General features: G+C 40.8%; 1 protein-coding gene across 6 annotated transcripts in view; it reads right to left on the minus strand.

Moving 5' to 3' along the window:
* LOC124125318 (ubiquitin domain-containing protein UBFD1-like) overlaps positions 1 to 22,468 on the minus strand; it is a 257,619-nt gene that overhangs the window by 171,766 nt on the left and 63,385 nt on the right. For all 6 annotated transcript variants that reach the window (XR_007220282.1, XM_048393972.1, XM_048393971.1 and 3 more), the window contains exon 4: positions 164 to 199. Coding sequence is in view for 5 of the 6 variants with exons in the window: in XM_048393972.1 (XP_048249929.1) it covers positions 164 to 199 (36 nt within the window). In the remaining variant the exon portion in view is untranslated. The remainder of the gene's footprint in view (positions 1 to 163; positions 200 to 22,468) is intronic.

The following is a 22,468-nucleotide window of genomic DNA, read 5'->3' on the forward strand; positions in this document are numbered from 1 at the left end:
CCAGGGGAGGTACCAGGGTGAAGAGTACAAAGTGAAGAGGCACATTCTGGATCGAAGTGAAGAAGGAAATTGCACAATGTTGTATCCAGATGAAAAACAATATATATATTGGCTACCTTGTCCAAACTGAGTGCACCCAATTTGACTCATGGATTATGCTCACCTTTATACATCAACTTCTGCATGGCTGCTGGAACACCTGCAAAACGGAAATTAGCATGCATTATGTAGAGTATAGTAAAATCTTAATATTTTTTACATTTGTATATTTATCCTGCATTACTCATTAATGCATCTACTGCTTACCTCACCACAAAGCAGACAGCGCCTAGCGATGGTCCCAGATGAAGAAAAAAAGGTTGTTTTCACTTTCAGTCTTCTTTTGCAAGGACCTGTAGTAGGTGTTAATTCTGCAGCTTGTAAATATGTAAGTATTTTTAGTGTAGATAAGGTATCATGTCTTTTCTATTTCAGCTTGTTGATTCAACAGAGGGTTGTGTCATTTCCTGGTTTCTTATTTATCATTAGTTGTGTCCTTATCAGTATTTGCTACTGATAAGTTTCTACCGGGTCAAAGGTCAATGGTCCAGTCTATTTTACTTCCAAGGGTGTTTTGTTCTATTGTTTGCTTGTCATTAGGTTTACCTGTTGTTAGCCAATTAGCATACCTTTCAATTCAAATCCCTTTCTCACCTGCCATTGCTAATCTTATGCTGCACACACACCTGCGCTGCACAGCAAGTCATAATGGATTGAACATCAAGTAATCAAGGTTAGTAACGATAATTAATCTATATCAATCTAAACATTATGCTTTCAATCATTAGTTTAAATCAAGTACATAAGTAATAAAATAGGTTTTAAATAACTTGTAAATATAAACAAACGATAGGTTGAGTGAATGAGGTGAGTGTGATGAGATTAGGGTCTGATTCATGAGTATTGCTTATCTATACATATATTTTATATTTCAATGCATTGGTTATTTGGTATTTTGTGTATTTTGGTATTTGATGCATATTTGCTATTATTTAGGTGTATTTCTAGACTTTGTACATATCTTTCTAGATGTATGCATGTATTTATTGATAGTTGTATGAATGACTGAAGTTGTATTTCAGTGATGCATGTATATGCCGTGATTATATATGTTATTTACAATATTATAATTAATATTTAATCTGTAGTTAGGGCCATGTGACTGTTGAATGAGACGACTGGCGGAAGGCATCTTACACTCTCGTGTCACACACAGGGTATGTTTTGTATATAGTTTATCTATATAATATGTTCATGTCGTGCATTCATTATGCATAATATGATTATCTGATGATTTAATGGTTTCCTCAGTTATGCGTTTAATAATGTGTAATTAAATTGTCTTTGTATATGAAGGTACATTTGCATCAATTAGATATCGAGGCAGAAATATATTTGTGTATCTGCTGTAATGATGTAATGAGTTATTAAGAAGCAGATCGATACTTTACATTTAATGTGTTATTGTACATATATTCTGAAACATGTGATATATTGTGATTTTAAATTGTTTCAGGAGTGTCTTCTTTATGCCTTTGCTGAATAAACTGATATTCTCACAACCCCGTGGACTGTAATCACTTGATGACTAAGGGTTACATATAAAGTCTACAACATTGGAGCCCCCAGTGAGGATTCAGCGGTGTTCCAGTGTCTCAACAGTGACCAACATAGACTTGATGATGTGCTGCTAGGTATATTTTGGTGATGTGCTTTATAGAGACAAACTGATATCTAATTGCTATCAATTGATATAATTGATTTGATTTTCATTACAGTGATTCGGTTTTCCATCCACTTTGACTGAGTCCATATCTACGTCCATCAGATGAATTGAAGAAGATATCTCCAACAATAGTATACTTTGTATAACTAGACTTTCGCCATAAAGACATTCAGATCATGTCGCCATAAAGGCATAGACTAACCACACTGTGTTGTTTACTTCCAGTGTTGTGTTCATTTCTATCATTAGGGCTCCAAGCCGAAAGGCTGTAGAGCCCTATTGTAATCGTTCTATTTATTAGGGCTCCAAGCCGAAAGGCTGTAGAGCCCTATTGTAATCGTTCTATTTATTAGGGCTCCAAGCCGAAAGGCTGTAGAGCCTTATTGTAATCGTTCGATTTATTATTATTTATTAGGGCTCCAAGCCGAAAGGCTGTAGAGCCTTATTGTAATCGTTCGATTTATTATTATTTATTAGGGCTCCAAGCCGAAAGGCTGTAGAGCCCTATTGTAATCGTTCATTTTATTATTATTAGGGCTCCAAGCCGAAAGGCTGTAGAGCCTTATTGTAATCGTTCAATTTATTATTATTTATTATTAGGGCTCCAAGCCGAAAGGCTGTAGAGCCCTATTGTAATCGTTCGATTTATTATTATTTATTATTAGGGCTCCAAGCCGAAAGGCTGTAGAGCCTTATTGTAATCGTTCGATTTTTTTTATTATTATTATTCTTCTTTATTATTATTATTATTCCGGCGTTTTTTGTTCCAATCATAACTCAAGAACTACAGCTCAGAATCTCTTCAAAATTGGCACCAAGATTCCCAATGTCCTGAAGCAGATACCACAATCCCAAGGCCGTAGGCCCAAAAACCAAGGGTAGATAACCAAAAAACAAGTATTTTTTAAACATTTATGTTGGCCTATTGCTCCCAAACCGCTTGTCCGATTACTTTCAAAATTGGCATGTGTCTGCTGCTTTAGGTGCCTGCCATTTTTTGTTCTTTGACTTTGGCCATTGGTCACGTGGTTTGGCAGCCATATTGAATTCAATGTTTTCCCAGTGTTTTGGGGGTACATGTCTTCAAAAGCATGGAACTCTGAATCCGCTTAATGAAATGCCCTTACAAACTTTCTGAGAATTATCTCCATACACAACAAATCAATATTTTAATAGCTGTCATTGGCAATCTTTGATAGTTGCGGCCAAATTTGATTTTGATTTTCATCACCGAAATTTTACTTTAAAGATCATAATTATTTTGTAAGGTTCTTTAAAGAAACTATTGAAAGTTTGCATGAAGTTAGTTTAACATATGTACTTCATTTTGTGTTCTTGGTTGCATGCTAAAAGTAACACTGCTTGGTGGTAATATGTGATTATTTATTTCAAAAATACTAAGAATGAAGCCTCGTAAAATCTAGGTAGGATTATCTCCCTTTGACTGTAGACTACTCTTGAAGATGAGGGTTAGAATTGGTCTTCAGCAGCCCATGCTTGTCTTGATAGGCGATTATCAGGATTGGGTGGTCAGGCTCCCTGACTTGCTAATTTATTTCCCAATTGCCAAATGCTAGCGTACCTTACTTTTGACGGCTGGGCCACCTGGCCCCCCGACACCCCCAGAACAGGCCAATTTCTTGCGGCCATGTCCAACCTGCCTACAGTTACTATGTTTTACGACGTTGGTACAAACAAACCATTTGAGGATTCGAACATGGTCTAGGTCTGAAATGGGTTTAGAACACTCTGATTCACTCTGGCACGCTCAATTTCGGAGCGGTGATGTCCTGCAAACGGTGACTATTTTTTGACTGAGTTGGTACAAGCAAACCCTTTGAGGATTCGAACATGAGGATTTGAGGTCGTAGATAGGTTTAGAACAGCCTTTGACACCCGGCACATGCGAATGTCATAGCGGCAATGTCCGCAACCGCTGCCTACATTTGACAGAGTTGGTACAAGCAAACCAGTTTAGGATTTAAACATGGTCGAAGTCAGAAATGGGTTTAGAAGATAAAGGGTATACCCCAGAAGCATCAATTTCGTAGCGGCGATGCTTGAATTAGACGCGTTGGTACAAGCAAACCATATAAGGATACAAACATGGTCGAGGTCGGAAATTAGTTAAGTAGCCCTCTGACACTCCGGCACACGCCAATTTCGTAGCGACAATGTTCTGCAAGCGGTGACTGGCTTTTGACGGCGTTGGTACAAGCAAACAATTTGAGGATTCGAACATGGTCGATGTCGGAAATTGGTTAAAAAACTATGGGACACCCAGGCACATGTCAATTTCGTTGTGGTGATGTCTCACAAGCAGTTTCTTACATTTGACGGCGTTGTTACAAGCAAACCATTTTAGGATTCGAACATGGTTAAATTCAAACGTGAGTTAAAAACTCACTGGGACACGTGGTGATGTCTCGCAAGCGGTTCCTTGTATGTGACGACGTTGGTACAAGCAAACCATATGCGGATTTGAACATGGACGGCGTCTGGAATGGGTGTAGAACATCCGTTCTGGGACACGTCAATGTCGTAGAGGCGATGTCTTGCAAGTGTTTCCTTACTTTCGACGGCATCGGTACAACCAAACCAATTGGGGATTAGAACATGGACGAGGTCGGAAACAGGTTCAGCACTTTATCTAAGCAATGCGACAGAAACCCGGGGTCCTGGCGATGTCAGAACACTAATCCGTTTGACTGTAGCTCAATGGACAAAGGAGCTACGCTCCCGGACTATTTGACCCCCTGCCACCCGGCCTGCCACCCGGCCTGCCACCCTGCCTGTCACCCTGCCACAAGCTGCCGTACAGCAGACCTCTGAATAGCAGACCTTTGAACACTTGTAACTCAGAAACTACTGGTCCGATTTTGACCAAATTTCGTGTGTGTATGTAGAGTGGGATCGTCTAGATTTATTATTAGGGCTCTATGCCCTGAGACACCCTTGTACACGTCAATTACGTAGCTGCGTCTTTATTTTACGGCATTGGTACAAAGAATCTATTTGAGGATTCGAATATGAACAAGGTCTGGAATGGGTTCAGAACACCCAAGAATGTTCTGGCTCCCGCCAATTTTGTCAAAACGGACTAATGACATATCAAGTAATAATTACACTAAAGCTTACTCATCTGCAATGCATTTATAAAGTGGATTCAAATTGACTGGAACTAAATGATTTATTGGTATGAGGGGCAGTCGGGTAGCCTAGTGGTTAAAGCGTTCGCTCGTCACGCAGAAAACCCGGGTTCGATTCCTGACATGGGTACAATGTGTGAAGCCCATTTCTGGTGTCCCCCGCCGTGATAATGCTGGAATTTTGCTAAAAGCGGCGTAAAACCATACTCACTCACTTACTCACACACTATTGGCATGAGATGTATTTTGCCCCGTTGCTCTGAAACCGCTACTCCGATTACTTTCACACTCTACATGTGCCTGCTGCTTTAGGTGCTTGACATCTCTTGTTCTTTAACTTTGGCCATTGGCCACTCGGTTTGGCAGCCATTTTGGATTCAGGGTTTTCACAGTGTGTTTTAGGTACACAGGTCTTCAAAAGCATACGACTCTGAATCCACCACATGAAATGCTACCAAACTTTTATGAGATTTGTCTCCGTACATGATGGGATAGTTATTAGTTGCGGCCATATTTGATTTTGATTTTCATACCCCCTGGCGTACCATCAACTCATCAAAGGCCCGAATCAGCCATAATCCCGTTTCTTATATTACTGGCTTCATCCTTTGTTTATGTCACTGACTTCACCGACGATTGTCATCACTACTCTTGTGTGTACATAACAGGCTTCTGGGTACAATGGGTATAACAATATTTACTCTACTGCATAAACATTGCCTCCTACTTGTATAGATACTTGTCAACCACACTCTGTATATCACTTGCTTGTTAACGGTGATAGAACCTACACCGAAACGTCACTCTTAATTGTAATAAAGAAGTTGTTCATCCATAAATTCTTATCCTTACTTAGTACTCCAACTTCTAAATGCCCATCAAAGAAGAAGTCAGTGAAATATCAAATTATTAATTACATTATACAATACTGTTATGCACTGTATTATAAAGTGGATTCAAGTAGGCTGAAACTGAATGACTCAGTGCTTCTAGAAATCATAGAGCCCGCATCGCTGCCCGCAGCTATATTTTATTATTAGGGCTCCAAGCCGAAAGGCTGTAGAACCCTATTGTAATCGTTCGATTTATTATTATTAGGGCTCCAAGCCGAAAGGCTGTAGAGCCCTATTGTAATCGTTCGATTTATTAGGGCTCCAAGCCGAAAGGCTGTAGAGCCCTATTGTAATCGTTCGATTTATTATTAGGGCTCCAAGCCGAAAGGCTGTAGAGCCCTATTGTAATCGTTCGATTTATTATTATTTATTATTATTATTATTATTATTATTATTATTATTATTTATTATTCCGCCGTTTTTTGTTCCAGAGATAGCAGTTTAACCACTGACTCGATTTTGTTCAAATTTTTTGTGTGTGTGCAGGTTGTTAGGTACCAAATACCACAAAAATTCCAAGGCCGTAGGCCCTATGGCCAAGGGCAGATAACTGAAAAACAAGTATTTTTTGAAGATATATTTCGCCTTATTGCTCCGCAACCGCTCGTCCGATTATTTTCAAACTTTACACATGTCTGCTGCTTCGGGTGCTGAACATTTTCTGTTCTTTGATCTTGGCCACTGGTCACGTGGTTTGGCAGCCATATTGGATTCAAAGTTTTTACAGGGTTTTGGGGGTACCTGTCTTCAAATCCTATCTCCTCTGAATCCAATGCATGAAATGCATCCAAACTTTCTGAGTACTGTCTCCATACATATCACATCAAACTCTGTTAGCCGATTTTGGATATCTTTTTTAGTTGCTGCCATATTGGATTCAAGGTTTTCACAGGGTTTTTTGGGTACCTGTCTTCAAATACTATCTCCTCTGAATCCACTGCATGAAATGCTTTCAAACTTTCTGAGAATTGTCTCCACACATAACACACCAAACTCTGTTAGCCGTTTTGGGATATCTGTCTTAGTGACGGCTCTGTTTGATTTTGATTTTGATGATTTCTTTCACCGAATTTTTCCTTTATATAAAGATCACATCTTGTAAGGTTCTCCACAGAAACTATTGAAAGTTTACATGAAGTTAGTCGGACACATGTAGCTCATCTTTTGTTCTTGGCTGCATGCTAAAAGTAACACCGCTTGGTGGTAATATTGACAAAATACCGAAAACATCGCTCAGAAAACTCAGGATTATTTCCCTTTGACCGTCAAGTGTCTTTTGCAGTATGTATACTACCCTTGAAGATGAGGGTTAGAATTGGTCTTCAGCAACCCATGCTTGTCTCAAGAGGCGACTATCGGGATTCGAACATTGTCTGGGTGGTAAATGGGTTTAGAACACTCTGGTTAACTCTGACACACACCAATTTCTTAGTGTTGAAGTCCTGCAAACGGTGACTATCTTTTGACGGAGTTGGTACAGGCAATCCATTTGAGGATTCGAATATGAGGATTCGAGGTCGGAAATGGGTTAAAAACACACTGGGACATATGTGGGGATGTCTCAAAAGCTGTTCATTACATTTAACGGTGTTGGTACAGGCAAACCATTTGAGGATTCGAACATGGTCGAAGTCAAACATGGGTTAAGAACACACTTGGACACATGTGGTGATGTCTGACAAGCGGTTCATTACATTTAATAGCGTTGGTACAGGCAAACCATTTGAGGATTCGAACATGGTCGAAGTCAAACATGGGTTAAGAACACACTGGGACACATGTGGTGATGTCTGACAAGCGGTTCATTACATTTGACGGCGTTGGTACAGGCAAACCATTTGAGGATTCGAACATGGTCAAAGTCAAACATGGGTTAAGAACACACTGGGACATATGTGGTGATGTCTGACAAGCGGTTCATTACATTTGACGGCATTGGTACAGGCAAACCATTTGAGGATTCGAACATGGACGAGGTCGGAAACAGGTTTAGCACTTTATCTCAGCAATACGACATAAACCCGTGGCCCTGACGAACTCAGAACGCTCATCCATTTGACTGGAGCCCAACTGACAAAGAAGTTACAGTCTGGTTCAGAGTCACCAAGCCGAAAAGCTGAAGAGTCCCAGTGCTATCGTTCGATTTAATATTATTATTATTCCGCCGATTTTTGTACCAGAGCTAGCATAATAACCACTGTCTCGATTCCATTCAAATTTTGTATGTGTATCCAGATACTTACGTACCAGATACCAAACAAATTCCAAGGCCGTAGGCCCAAAGACCAAGGGCAGATAACTGAAAAATAAGCAATTTTAAAAGCTATATTTTGCCCAATTGCTTCGCAACCGCTTGTCCAATTACTTTCAAACTTGAGATGTGTCTGCTGCTTTGGGTGCTTGACATTTGATGTTCTTTGACTTTGGTCATTGGTCACGTGGTTTGGCAGCCATATTGGATTCAAGGTTTCCACATTGTCTTTTGGGTACCTGTCTTTAAATGCATACTTCTCTGAATCCATTGCATGAAATGTTTTCACACTTTCTGAGAATGGTCTCCATACATAGCACATCAAACTCTGTTAGCCGATTTTGGATATCTTTTAAATCGACGGACCTATTGGATTTTGATTTTGATCATTTTTTTCACCGAAATTTTACTTTAAAGATCATATCGTGTAAGGTTGTTGACAGAAACTATTGCAAGTTTACATGAAGTTAGTGTGTCATATGCATCTCGTTTTTTGTTCATGGTTGTATGCTAAAAGTAACACCGCTTGGTGGTAATATTTGATTAATATTTGGGACACCCCTGGAACACGCAAATTTCGTAGCGACGATTTCCGTTGACTATCTTTTGACAGAATTGGTACAAGCACACCCTTTATGGATTCGAACATGTTCGAGGTCGTAAATGGTTTTAGAACAGACCTGTACACCCTGGCACACGCCAATTTTGTAGCGGCGATACCCTGCAAGTGATGCCTACATTTGACGGATTTGGTTCAAGGAAACCCTTTGAGGATTCGAACATGGATGTGCACTGTGCACAGTGTTACTTGGAGCCCGCCATTGCTGCTTGCAGCTTTAATTATTTATTATTATTATTATTTATTATTCCGCCGTTTTTTGTTCCAGAGATAGCAGTTTAACCACTGGCTCGATTTTGTTCAAATTTTGTGTGTGTGTGCAAGTTGTTAGGTACCAGATACCACAAAAATCCCAAGGCCGTAGGCCCAATGGCCAAGGGCAGATAACTGAAAAACAAGTATTTTTTGAAGATATATTTCACCTTATTGCTCTGCAACCGCTTGTCCGATTACTTTCAAACTTTACACATGTCTGCTGCTTCGGGTGCTTAACATTTTCTGTTCTTTGATCTTGGTCATTGGTCACGTGGTTTGGCAGCCATATTGGATTCAAAGTTTTTACGGGGTTTTGGGGGTACCTGTCTTCAAATCCTATCTCCTCTGAATCCAATGCATGAAATGCATCCAAACTTTCTGAGTACTGTCTCCATACATATCACATCAAACTCTGTTAGCCGATTTTGGATATCTTTTTTAGTTGCTGCCATATTGGATTGAAGGTTTTCACAGGGTTTTTTGGGTACCTGTCTTCAAATACTATCTCCTCTGAATCCACTGCATGAAATGCTTTCAAACTTTCTGAGAATTGTCTCCACACATAACACACCAAACTCTGTTAGCCGTTTTTGGATATCTGTCTTAGTGACGGCTCTGTTCGATTTTGATTTTGATGATTTCTTTCACCGAATTTTTCCTTTATATAAAGATCACATCTTGTAAGGTTCTCCACAGAAACTATTGAAAGTTTACATGAAGTTAGTGTGTCATATGTACCTCATCTTTTGTTCTTGGTTGCATGCTAAAAGTAACACCGCCTGGTGTTAATATTGACAAAATACCGAAAACATCGCTCAGAAAACTCAGGATTATTTCCCTTTGACCGTCAAGTGTCTTTTGCAGTATGTATACTACCCTTGAAGATGAGGGTTAGAATTGGTCTTCAGCAACTCATGCTTGTCTCAAGAGGCGATTATCGGGATTCGAACATTGTCTGGGTGGTAAATGGGTTAAGAACACTCTGGGACATATGTGGGGATGTCTCACAAACGGTTCCTTACATTTGACGGCGTTGGTACAGGCAAACCTTATGCGGATTCGAACATGGTCGAAGTCAAACATGGGTTAAGAACACACTGGGACACATGTGGTGATGTCTGACAAGCGGTTCATTACATTTGACGGCATTGGTACAGGCAAACCATTTGAGGATTCGAACATGGTCGAAGTCAAACATGGGTTAAGAACACACTGGGACACATGTGGTGATGTCTGACATGCGGTTCATTACATTTGACGGCGTTGGTACAGGCAAACCATTTGAGGATTCGAACATGGTCGAAGTCAAACATGGGTTAAGAACACACTGGGACACACGTGGTGATGTCTGACAAGCGGTTCATTACATTTGACAGCATTGGTACAGGCAAACCATTTGAGGATTCGAACATGGACGAGGTCGGAAACAGGTTTAGCACTTTATCTCAGCAATACGACATAAACCCGGGGCCCTGACGAACTCAGAACGCTCATCCATTTGACTGGAGCTCAACTGACAAAGAAGTTACAGTCTGGTTCAGAGTCACCAAGCCGAAAAGCTGAAGAGTCCCAGTGCTATCGTTCGATTTAATATTATTATTATTCCGCCGATTTTTGTACCAGAGCTAGCATAGTAACCACTGCCTCGATTCCATTCAAATTTTGTATGTGTATCCAGATACTTACGTACCAAATACCACACAAATTCCAAGGCCGTAGGCCCAAAGACCAAGGGCAGATAACTGAAAAATAAGCAATTTTAAAAGCTATATTTTGCCCTATTGCTTCGCAACCGCTTGTCCAATTACTTTCAAACTTTAGATGTGTCTACTGCTTTGGGTGCTTAACATTTGATGTTCTTTGACTTTGGTCATTGGTCACGTGGTTTGGCAGCCATATTGGATTCAAGGTTTTCACAGGGTTTTTTGGGTACCTGTCTTCAAATCCTATCTCCTCTGAATCCACAGTCTGAATTGCATCCAAACTTTCTGAGAATTGTCTCCATACATTATGCATTAAACTCTGTTAGCCGTTTTTTGGATATCTTTCTTAGTCATCGCCCTATTGGATTTTGATTTTGATGATTTTTTTCACCGAAATTTTACTTGAAAGATCATATCTTGTAAGGTTCTCCACAGAAACTATTGAAAATTGACATGAAGTTAGTCTGACATGTATACCTCATCTTTTGTTCTTGGTTGCATGCTAAAAGTAACACCGCTTCGTGGTAATATTTGATCAATATTTGGGACACCCCTGGGACACCCCTGGAACACACCAATTCGTAGCAGCGATGTTAGGTGACAATTTTTGAACGGAGTTGGCACAGGCAAACCCTTTATGGATTCGAACATGTTCGAGGTCGGAAATGGTTTTAGAACAGACCTGGAACCCCTGGCACACGCCAATTTCCTAGCGACGATACCCTGCAAGTGGTGCCTACATTTGACGGATTTGGTTCAAGGAAACCCTTTGAGGATTCGAACATGGACGTTTGGGCACAGTGTTACTTGGAGCCCGCCATTGCTGCTTGCAGCTTTAATTATTATTTATTATTAGGGCTCCAAGCCGAAAGGCTGTAGAGCCCTATTGTAATCGTTCGATTTATTATTTATTATTATTTATTATTCCGCCGTTTTTTGTTCCAGAGATAGCAGTTTAACCACTGGCTCGATTTTGTTCAAATTTTGTGTGTGTGTGCAAGTTGTTAGGTACCAGATACCACAAAAATCCCAAGGCCGTAGGCCCTATGGCCAAGGGCAGATAACTGAAAAACAAGTATTTTTTGAAGATATATTTCGCCTTATTGCTCTGCAACCGCTTGTCCGATTACTTTCAAACTTTACACATGTCTGCTGCTTCGGGTGCTTAACATTTCATGTTCTTTGATCTTGGTCATTGGTCACGTGGTTTGGCAGCCATATTGGATTCAAAGTTTTTACGGGGTTTTGGGGGTACCTGTCTTCAAATCCTATCTCCTCTGAATCCAATGCATGAAATGCATCCAAACTTTCTGAGTACTGTCTCCATACATATCACATCAAACTCTGTTAGCCAATTTTGGATATCTTTTTTAGTTGCTGCCATATTGGATTCAAGGTTTTCACAGGGTTTTTTGGGTACCTTTCTTCAAATACTATCTCCTCTGAAACCACTGCATGAAATGCTTTCAAACTTTCTGAGAATTGTCTCCATACATAACACACCAAACTCTGTTAGCCGTTTTTGGATATCTGTCTTAGTGACGGCTCTGTTTGATTTTGATTTTGATGATTTCTTTCACCGAATTTTTCCTTTAAATAAAGATCACATCTTGTAAGGTTCTCCACAGAAACTATTGAAAGTTTACATGAAGTTAGTGTGCCATATGTACCTCATATTTTGTTCTTGGTTGCATGCTAAAAGTAACACCACCTGGTGGTAATATTGACAAAATACCGAAAACATCGCTCAGAAAACTCAGGATTATTTCCCTTTGACCGTCAAGTGTCTTTTGCAGTATGTATACTACCCTTGAAGATGAGGGTTAGAATTGGACTTCAGCAACCCATGCTTCACTCTGGTTAACTCTGGCACACACCAATTTCGTAGTGGTGATGTCCTGCAAACGGTGACTATCTTTTGACGGAGTTGGTACAGGCAAACCATTTGAGGATTCGAATATGAGGATTCGAGGTCGGAAATGGGTTAAAAACACACTGGGACATATGTGGGGATGTCTGACAAGCGGTTCATTACATTTAACGGCGTTGGTACAGGCAAACCATTTGAGGATTCGAACATGGTCGAAGTCAAACATGGGTTAAGAACACACTGGGACACATGTGGTGATGTCTGACAAGCGGTTCATTACATTTGACGGCGTTGGTACAGGCAAACCATTTGAGGATTCGAACATGGTCGAAGTCAAACATGGGTTAAGAACACGCTGGGACATATGTGGTGATGTCTGACAAGCGGTTCATTACATTTGACGGCGTTGGTACAGGCAAACCATTTGAGGATTCGAACATGGTCGAAGTCAAACATGGGTTAAGAACACACTGGGACACACGTGGTGATGTCTCACAAGCGGTTCATTACATTTGACGGCGTTGGTGCAGGCAAACCATTTGAGGATTCGAACATGGACGAGGTCGGAAACAGGTTTAGCACTTTATCTCAGCAATACGACATAAACCCGGGGCCCTGACGAACTCAGAACGCTCATCCATTTGACTGGAGCCCAACTGACAAAGAAGTTGCAGTCTGGTTCAGAGTCACCAAGCCGAAAAGCTGAAGAGTCCCAGTGCTATCGTTCGATTTAATATTATTATTATTCCGCCGATTTTTGTACCAGAGCTAGCATAATAACCACTGCCTCGATTCCATTCAAATTTTGTATGTGTATCCAGATACTTACGTACCAGATACCACACAAATTCCAAGGCCATAGGCCCAAAGACCAAGGGCAGATAACTGAAAAATAAGCAATTTTAAAAGCTATATTTTGCCCTATTGCTTCGCAACCGCTTGTCCAATTACTTTCAAACTTTAGATGTGTCTGCTGCTTTGGGTGCTTGACATTTGATGTTCTCTGACTTTGGTCATTGGTCACGTGGTTTGGCAGCCATATTGGATTCAAGGTTTTCACATTGTCTTTTGGGTACCTGTCTTTAAATGCATACTCTTCTGAATCCATTGCATGAAATGTTTTCACACTTTCTGAGAATGGTCTCCATACATAGCACATCAAACTCTGTTAGCCGATTTTGGATATCTTTTAAATCGACGGACCTATTGGATTTTGATTTTGATCATTTTTTTCACCGAAATTTTACTTTAAAGATCATATCGTGTAAGGTTGTTGACAGAAACTATTGCAAGTTTACATGAAGTTAGTGTGTCATATGCATCTCGTTTTTTGTTCATGGTTGTATGCTAAAAGTAACACCGCTTGGTGGTAATATTTGATTAATATTTGGGACACCCCTGGAACACGCCAATTTCGTAGCGACGATTTCCGTTGACTATCTTTTGACAGAATTGGTACAAGCACACCCTTTATGGATTCGAACATGTTCGAGGTCGTAAATGGTTTTAGAACAGACCTGTACACCCTGGCACACGCCAATTTTTTAGCGGCGATACCCTGCAAGTGATGCCTACATTTGACGGATTTGGTTCAAGGAAACCCTTTGAGGATTCGAACATGGATGTGCACTGTGCACACTGTTACTTGGAGCCCGCCATTGCTGCTTGCAGCTTTAATTATTAGGGCTCCAAGCCGAAAGGCTGTAGAGCCCTATTGTAATCGTTCGATTTATTATTTATTATTATTTATTATTCCGCCGTTTTTTGTTCCAGAGATAGCAGTTTAACCACTGGCTCGATTTTGTTCAAATTTTGTGTGTGTGTGCAGGGTGTTAGGTACCAAATACCACAAAAATCCCAAGGCCGTAGGCCCAATGGCCAAGGGCAGATAACTGAAAAACAAGTATTTTTTGAAGATACATTTCGCCTTATTGCTCCGCAACCGCTTGTCCGATTACTTTCAAACTTTACACATGTGTGCTGTTTAGGGTGCTTAACATTTTCTGTTCTTTGATCTTGGCCACTGGTCACGTGGTTTGGCAGCCATATTGGATTCAAAGTTTTTACAGGGTTTTGGGGGTACCTGTCTTCAAATCCTATCTCCTCTGAATCCAATGCATGAAATGCATCCAAACTTTCTGAGTACTGTCTCCATACATATCACATCAAACTCTGTTAGCCGATTTTGGATATCTTCTTTAGTTGCTGCCATATTGGATTCAAGGTTTTCACAGGGTTTTTGGGGTACCTGTCTTCAAATACTATCTCCTCTGAATCCACTGCATGAAATGCTTTCAAACTTTCTGAGAATTGTCTCCACACATAACACACCAAACTCTGTTAGCCGTTTTGGGATATCTGTCTTAGTGACGGCTCTGTTTGATTTTGATTTTGATGATTTCTTTCACCGAATTTTTCCTTTATATAAAGATCACATCTTGTAAGGTTCTCCACAGAAACTATTGAAAGTTTACATGAAGTTAGTCGGGCACATGTATCTCATCTTTTGTTCTTGGCTGCATGCTAAAAGTAACACCGCTTCGTGGTAATATGGACAAAATACCGAATACATGCTCAGAAAACCTAGGGTTATTTCCCTTTGACCGTCAAGTGTCTTTTGCAGTATGTATGCTGCCCTTGAAGATGAGGGTTAGAATTGGTCTTCAGCAACCCATGCTTGTCTTTAGAGGCGATTATCAAGATTCGAACATTGTCTTGGTGGTAAATGGGTTTAGAACATTCTGGTTGACTCTGGCACACGCCAATTTCGTAGCGGTGATGTCCTGCAAACAGTGACTATCTTTTGACGGAGTTGGTACAGGCAAACCATTTGAGGATTCGAACATGAGGATTCGAGGTCGGAAATGGGTTAAAAACACACTGGGACATATGTGGAGATGTCTCAGAAGCGGTTCATTACATTTAACGGCGTTGGTACAGGCAAACCCTTTGAGGATTCGAACATGGTCGAAGTCAAACATGGGTTAAGAACACACTGGGACACATGTGGTGATGTCTGACAAGCGGTTCATTACATTTGACGGCGTTGGTACAGGCAAATCATTTGAGGATTCGAACATGGTCGAAGTCAAACATGGGTTAAGAACACACTGGGACACACGTGGTGATGTCTGACAAGCGGTTCATTACATTTGACGGCGTTGGTACAGGCAAACCATTTGAGGATTCGAACATGGTCGAAGTCAAACATGGGTTAAGAACACGCTGGGACACATGTGGGGATGTCTGACAAGCGGTTCATTACATTTGAGGGCGTTGGTACAGGCAAACCATTTGAGGATTCGAACATGGTTGAAGTCAAACATGGGTTAAGAACACACTAGGACACACGTGGTGATGTCTGACAAGCGGTTCATTACATTTGACGGCGGTGGTACAGGCAAACCATTTGAGGATTCGAACATGGACGAGGCCGGAAACAGGTTTAGCACTTTATCTCAGCAATACGACATAAACCCGGGGCCCTGACGAACTCAGAACGCTCATCCATTTGACTGGAGCTCAACTGACAAAGAAGTTACAGTCTGGTTCAGAGTCACCAAGCCGAAAAGCTGAAGAGTCCCAGTGCTATCGTTCGATTTAATATTATTATTATTCCGCCGATTTTTGTACCAGAGCTAGCATAGTAACCACTGCCTCGATTCCATTCAAATTTTGTATGTGTATCCAGATACTTACGTACCAGATACCACACAAATTCCAAGGCCGTAGGCCCAAAGACCAAGGGCAGATAACTGAAAAATAAGCAATTTTAAAAGCTATATTTTGCCCTATTGCTTCGCAACCGCTTGTCCAATTACTTTCAAACTTTAGATGTGTCTACTGCTTTGGGTGCTTAACATTTGATGTTCTTTGACTTTGGTCATTGGTCACGTGGTTTGGCAGCCATATTGGATTCAAGGTTTTCACAGGGTTTTTTGGGTACCTGTCTTCAAATCCTATCTCCTCTGAATCCACAGTCTGAATTGCATCCAAACTTTCTGAGAATTGTCTCCATACATTATGCATTAAACTCTGTTAGCCGTTTTTTGGATATCTTTCTTAGTCATCGCCCTATTGGATTTTGATTTTGATGATTTTTTTCACCGAAATTTTACTTGAAAGATCATATCTTGTAAGGTTCTCCACAGAAACTATTGAAAATTGACATGAAGTTAGTCTGACATGTATACCTCATCTTTTGTTCTTGGTTGCATGCTAAAAGTAACACCGCTTCGTGGTAATATTTGATCAATATTTGGGACACCCCTGGGACACCCCTGGAACACACCAATTCGTAGCAGCGATGTTAGGTGACAATTTTTGAACGGAGTTGGCACAGGCAAACCCTTTATGGATTCGAACATGTTCGAGGTCGGAAATGGTTTTAGAACAGACCTGGAACCCCTGGCACACGCCAATTTCCTAGCGACGATACCCTGCAAGTGGTGCCTACATTTGACGGATTTGGTTCAAGGAAACCCTTTGAGGATTCGAACATGGACGTTTGGGCACAGTGTTACTTGGAGCCCGCCATTGCTGCTTGCAGCTTTAATTATTATTTATTATTAGGGCTCCAAGCCGAAAGGCTGTAGAGCCCTATTGTAATCGTTCGATTTATTATTTATTATTATTTATTATTCCGCCGTTTTTTGTTCCAGAGATAGCAGTTTAACCACTGGCTCGATTTTGTTCAAATTTTGTGTGTGTGTGCAAGTTGTTAGGTACCAGATACCACAAAAATCCCAAGGCCGTAGGCCCTATGGCCAAGGGCAGATAACTGAAAAACAAGTATTTTTTGAAGATATATTTCGCCTTATTGCTCTGCAACCGCTTGTCCGATTACTTTCAAACTTTACACATGTCTGCTGCTTCGGGTGCTTAACATTTCATGTTCTTTGATCTTGGTCATTGGTCACGTGGTTTGGCAGCCATATTGGATTCAAAGTTTTTACGGGGTTTTGGGGGTACCTGTCTTCAAATCCTATCTCCTCTGAATCCAATGCATGAAATGCATCCAAACTTTCTGAGTACTGTCTCCATACATATCACATCAAACTCTGTTAGCCGATTTTGGATATCTTTTTTAGTTGCTGCCATATTGGATTCAAGGTTTTCACAGGGTTTTTTGGGTACCTTTCTTCAAATACTATCTCCTCTGAAACCACTGCATGAAATGCTTTCAAACTTTCTGAGAATTGTCTCCATACATAACACACCAAACTCTGTTAGCCGTTTTTGGATATCTGTCTTAGTGACGGCTCTGTTTGATTTTGATTTTGATGATTTCTTTCACCGAATTTTTCCTTTAAATAAAGATCACATCTTGTAAGGTTCTCCACAGAAACTATTGAAAGTTTACATGAAGTTAGTGTGCCATATGTACCTCATATTTTGTTCTTGGTTGCATGCTAAAAGTAACACCACCTGGTGGTAATATTGACAAAATACCGAAAACATCGCTCAGAAAACTCAGGATTATTTCCCTTTGACCGTCAAGTGTCTTTTGCAGTATGTATACTACCCTTGAAGATGAGGGTTAGAATTGGACTTCAGCAACCCATGCTTCACTCTGGTTAACTCTGGCACACACCAATTTCGTAGTGGTGATGTCCTGCAAACGGTGACTATCTTTTGACGGAGTTGGTACAGGCAAACCATTTGAGGATTCGAATATGAGGATTCGAGGTCGGAAATGGGTTAAAAACACACTGGGACATATGTGGGGATGTCTCACAAGCGGTTCATTACATTTAACGGCGTTGGTACAGGCAAACCATTTGAGGATTCGAACATGGTCGAAGTCAAACATGGGTTAAGAACACACTGGGACACATGTGGTGATGTCTGACAAGCGGTTCATTACATTTGACGGCGTTGGTACAGGCAAACCATTTGAGGATTCGAACATGGTCGAAGTCAAACATGGGTTAAGAACACGCTGGGACATATGTGGTGATGTCTGACAAGCGGTTCATTACATTTGACGGCGTTGGTACAGGCAAACCATTTGAGGATTCGAACATGGTCGAAGTCAAACATGGGTTAAGAACACACTGGGACACACGTGGTGATGTCTCACAAGCGGTTCATTACATTTGACGGCGTTGGTGCAGGCAAACCATTTGAGGATTCGAACATGGACGAGGTCGGAAACAGGTTTAGCACTTTATCTCAGCAATACGACATAAACCCGGGGCCCTGACGAACTCAGAACGCTCATCCATTTGACTGGAGCCCAACTGACAAAGAAGTTGCAGTCTGGTTCAGAGTCACCAAGCCGAAAAGCTGAAGAGTCCCAGTGCTATCGTTCGATTTAATATTATTATTATTCCGCCGATTTTTGTACCAGAGCTAGCATAATAACCACTGCCTCGATTCCATTCAAATTTTGTATGTGTATCCAGATACTTACGTACCAGATACCACACAAATTCCAAGGCCATAGGCCCAAAGACCAAGGGCAGATAACTGAAAAATAAGCAATTTTAAAAGCTATATTTTGCCCTATTGCTTCGCAACCGCTTGTCCAATTACTTTCAAACTTTAGATGTGTCTGCTGCTTTGGGTGCTTGACATTTGATGTTCTCTGACTTTGGTCATTGGTCACGTGGTTTGGCAGCCATATTGGATTCAAGGTTTTCACATTGTCTTTTGGGTACCTGTCTTTAAATGCATACTCTTCTGAATCCATTGCATGAAATGTTTTCACACTTTCTGAGAATGGTCTCCATACATAGCACATCAAACTCTGTTAGCCGATTTTGGATATCTTTTAAATCGACGGACCTATTGGATTTTGATTTTGATCATTTTTTTCACCGAAATTTTACTTTAAAGATCATATCGTGTAAGGTTGTTGACAGAAACTATTGCAAGTTTACATGAAGTTAGTGTGTCATATGCATCTCGTTTTTTGTTCATGGTTGTATGCTAAAAGTAACACCGCTTGGTGGTAATATTTGATTAATATTTGGGACACCCCTGGAACACGCCAATTTCGTAGCGACGATTTCCGTTGACTATCTTTTGACAGAATTGGTACAAGCACACCCTTTATGGATTCGAACATGTTCGAGGTCGTAAATGGTTTTAGAACAGACCTGTACACCCTGGCACACGCCAATTTTTTAGCGGCGATACCCTGCAAGTGATGCCTACATTTGACGGATTTGGTTCAAGGAAACCCTTTGAGGATTCGAACATGGATGTGCACTGTGCACACTGTTACTTGGAGCCCGCCATTGCTGCTTGCAGCTTTAATTATTAGGGCTCCAAGCCGAAAGGCTGTAGAGCCCTATTGTAATCGTTCGATTTATTATTTATTATTATTTATTATTCCGCCGTTTTTTGTTCCAGAGATAGCAGTTTAACCACTGGCTCGATTTTGTTCAAATTTTGTGTGTGTGTGCAGGGTGTTAGGTACCAAATACCACAAAAATCCCAAGGCCGTAGGCCCAATGGCCAAGGGCAGATAACTGAAAAACAAGTATTTTTTGAAGATACATTTCGCCTTATTGCTCCGCAACCGCTTGTCCGATTACTTTCAAACTTTACACATGTGTGCTGTTTAGGGTGCTTAACATTTTCTGTTCTTTGATCTTGGCCACTGGTCACGTGGTTTGGCAGCCATATTGGATTCAAAGTTTTTACAGGGTTTTGGGGGTACCTGTCTTCAAATCCTATCTCCTCTGAATCCAATGCATGAAATGCATCCAAACTTTCTGAGTACTGTCTCCATACATATCACATCAAACTCTGTTAGCCGATTTTGGATATCTTCTTTAGTTGCTGCCATATTGGATTCAAGGTTTTCACAGGGTTTTTGGGGTACCTGTCTTCAAATACTATCTCCTCTGAATCCACTGCATGAAATGCTTTCAAACTTTCTGAGAATTGTCTCCACACATAACACACCAAACTCTGTTAGCCGTTTTGGGATATCTGTCTTAGTGACGGCTCTGTTTGATTTTGATTTTGATGATTTCTTTCACCGAATTTTTCCTTTATATAAAGATCACATCTTGTAAGGTTCTCCACAGAAACTATTGAAAGTTTACATGAAGTTAGTCGGGCACATGTATCTCATCTTTTGTTCTTGGCTGCATGCTAAAAGTAACACCGCTTCGTGGTAATATGGACAAAATACCGAATACATGCTCAGAAAACCTAGGGTTATTTCCCTTTGACCGTCAAGTGTCTTTTGCAGTATGTATGCTGCCCTTGAAGATGAGGGTTAGAATTGGTCTTCAGCAACCCATGCTTGTCTTTAGAGGCGATTATCAAGATTCGAACATTGTCTTGGTGGTAAATGGGTTTAGAACATTCTGGTTGACTCTGGCACACGCCAATTTCGTAGCGGTGATGTCCTGCAAACAGTGACTATCTTTTGACGGAGTTGGTACAGGCAAACCATTTGAGGATTCGAACATGAGGATTCGAGGTCGGAAATGGGTTAAAAACACACTGGGACATATGTGGAGATGTCTCAGAAGCGGTTCATTACATTTAACGGCGTTGGTACAGGCAAACCCTTTGAGGATTCGAACATGGTCGAAGTCAAACATGGGTTAAGAACACACTGGGACACATGTGGTGATGTCTGACAAGCGGTTCATTACATTTGACGGCGTTGGTACAGGCAAATCATTTGAGGATTCGAACATGGTCGAAGTCAAACATGGGTTAAGAACACACTGGGACACACGTGGTGATGTCTGACAAGCGGTTCATTACATTTGACGGTGTTGGTACAGGCAAACCATTTGAGGATTCGAACATGGTCGAAGTCAAACATGGGTTAAGAACACGCTGGGACACATGTGGGGATGTCTCACAAGCGGTTCATTACATTTGAGGGCGTTGGTACAGGCAAACCATTTGAGGATTCGAACATGGTTGAAGTCAAACATGGGTTAAGAACACACTAGGACACACGTGGTGATGTCTGACAAGCGGTTCATTACATTTGACGGCGGTGGTACAGGCAAACCATTTGAGGATTCGAACATGGACGAGGCCGGAAACAGGTTTAGCACTTTATCTCAGCAATACGACATAAACCCGGGGCCCTGACGAACTCAGAACGCTCATCCATTTGACTGGAGCCCAACTGACAAAGAAGTTACAGTCTGGTTCAGAGTCACCAAGCCAAAAAAGCTGAAGAGTCCCAGTGCTATCGTTCGATTTAATATTATTATTATTCCGCCGATTTTTGTACCAGAGCTAGCATAATAACCACTGCCTCGATTCCATTCAAATTTTGTATGTGTATCCAGATACTTACGTACCAGATACCACACAAATTCCAAGGCCATAGGCCCAAAGACCGGGGCAGATAACTGAAAAATAAGCAATTTTAAAAGCTATATTTTGCCCTATTGCTTCGCAACCGCTTGTCCAATTACTTTCAAACTTTAGATGTGTCTGCTGCTTTGGGTGCTTGACATTTGATGTTCTTTGACTTTGGTCATTGGTCACGTGGTTTGGCAGCCATATTGGATTCAAGGTTTTCACAGGGTTTTTTGGGTACCTGTCTTCAAATCCTATCTCCTCTGAATCCACAGTCTGAATTGCATCCAAACTTTCTGAGAATTGTCTCCATACATTATACATTAAACTCTGTTAGCCGTTTTTGGATATCTTTCTTAGTCATCGCCCTATTGGATTTTGATTTTGATGATTTTTTTCACCGAAATTTTACTTGAAAGATCATATCTTGTAAGGTTCTCCACAGAAACTATTGAAAATTGACATGAAGTTAGTCTGACATGTATACCTCATCTTTTGTTCTTGGTTGCATGCTAAAAGTAACACCGCTTCGTGGTAATATTTGATCAATATTTGGGACACCCCTGGGACACCCCTGGAACACGCCAATTCGTAGCAGCGATGTTAGGTGACAATTTTTGAACGGAGTTGGTACAAGCAAACCATTTGAGGATTCGAACATGTTCAAGGTCG

Source organism: Haliotis rufescens, unplaced genomic scaffold, assembly GCF_023055435.1.
Source record: "Haliotis rufescens isolate VD_foot unplaced genomic scaffold, xgHalRufe1.0.p SCAF_124, whole genome shotgun sequence".
Lineage (NCBI taxonomy): Eukaryota > Metazoa > Mollusca > Gastropoda > Lepetellida > Haliotidae > Haliotis > Haliotis rufescens.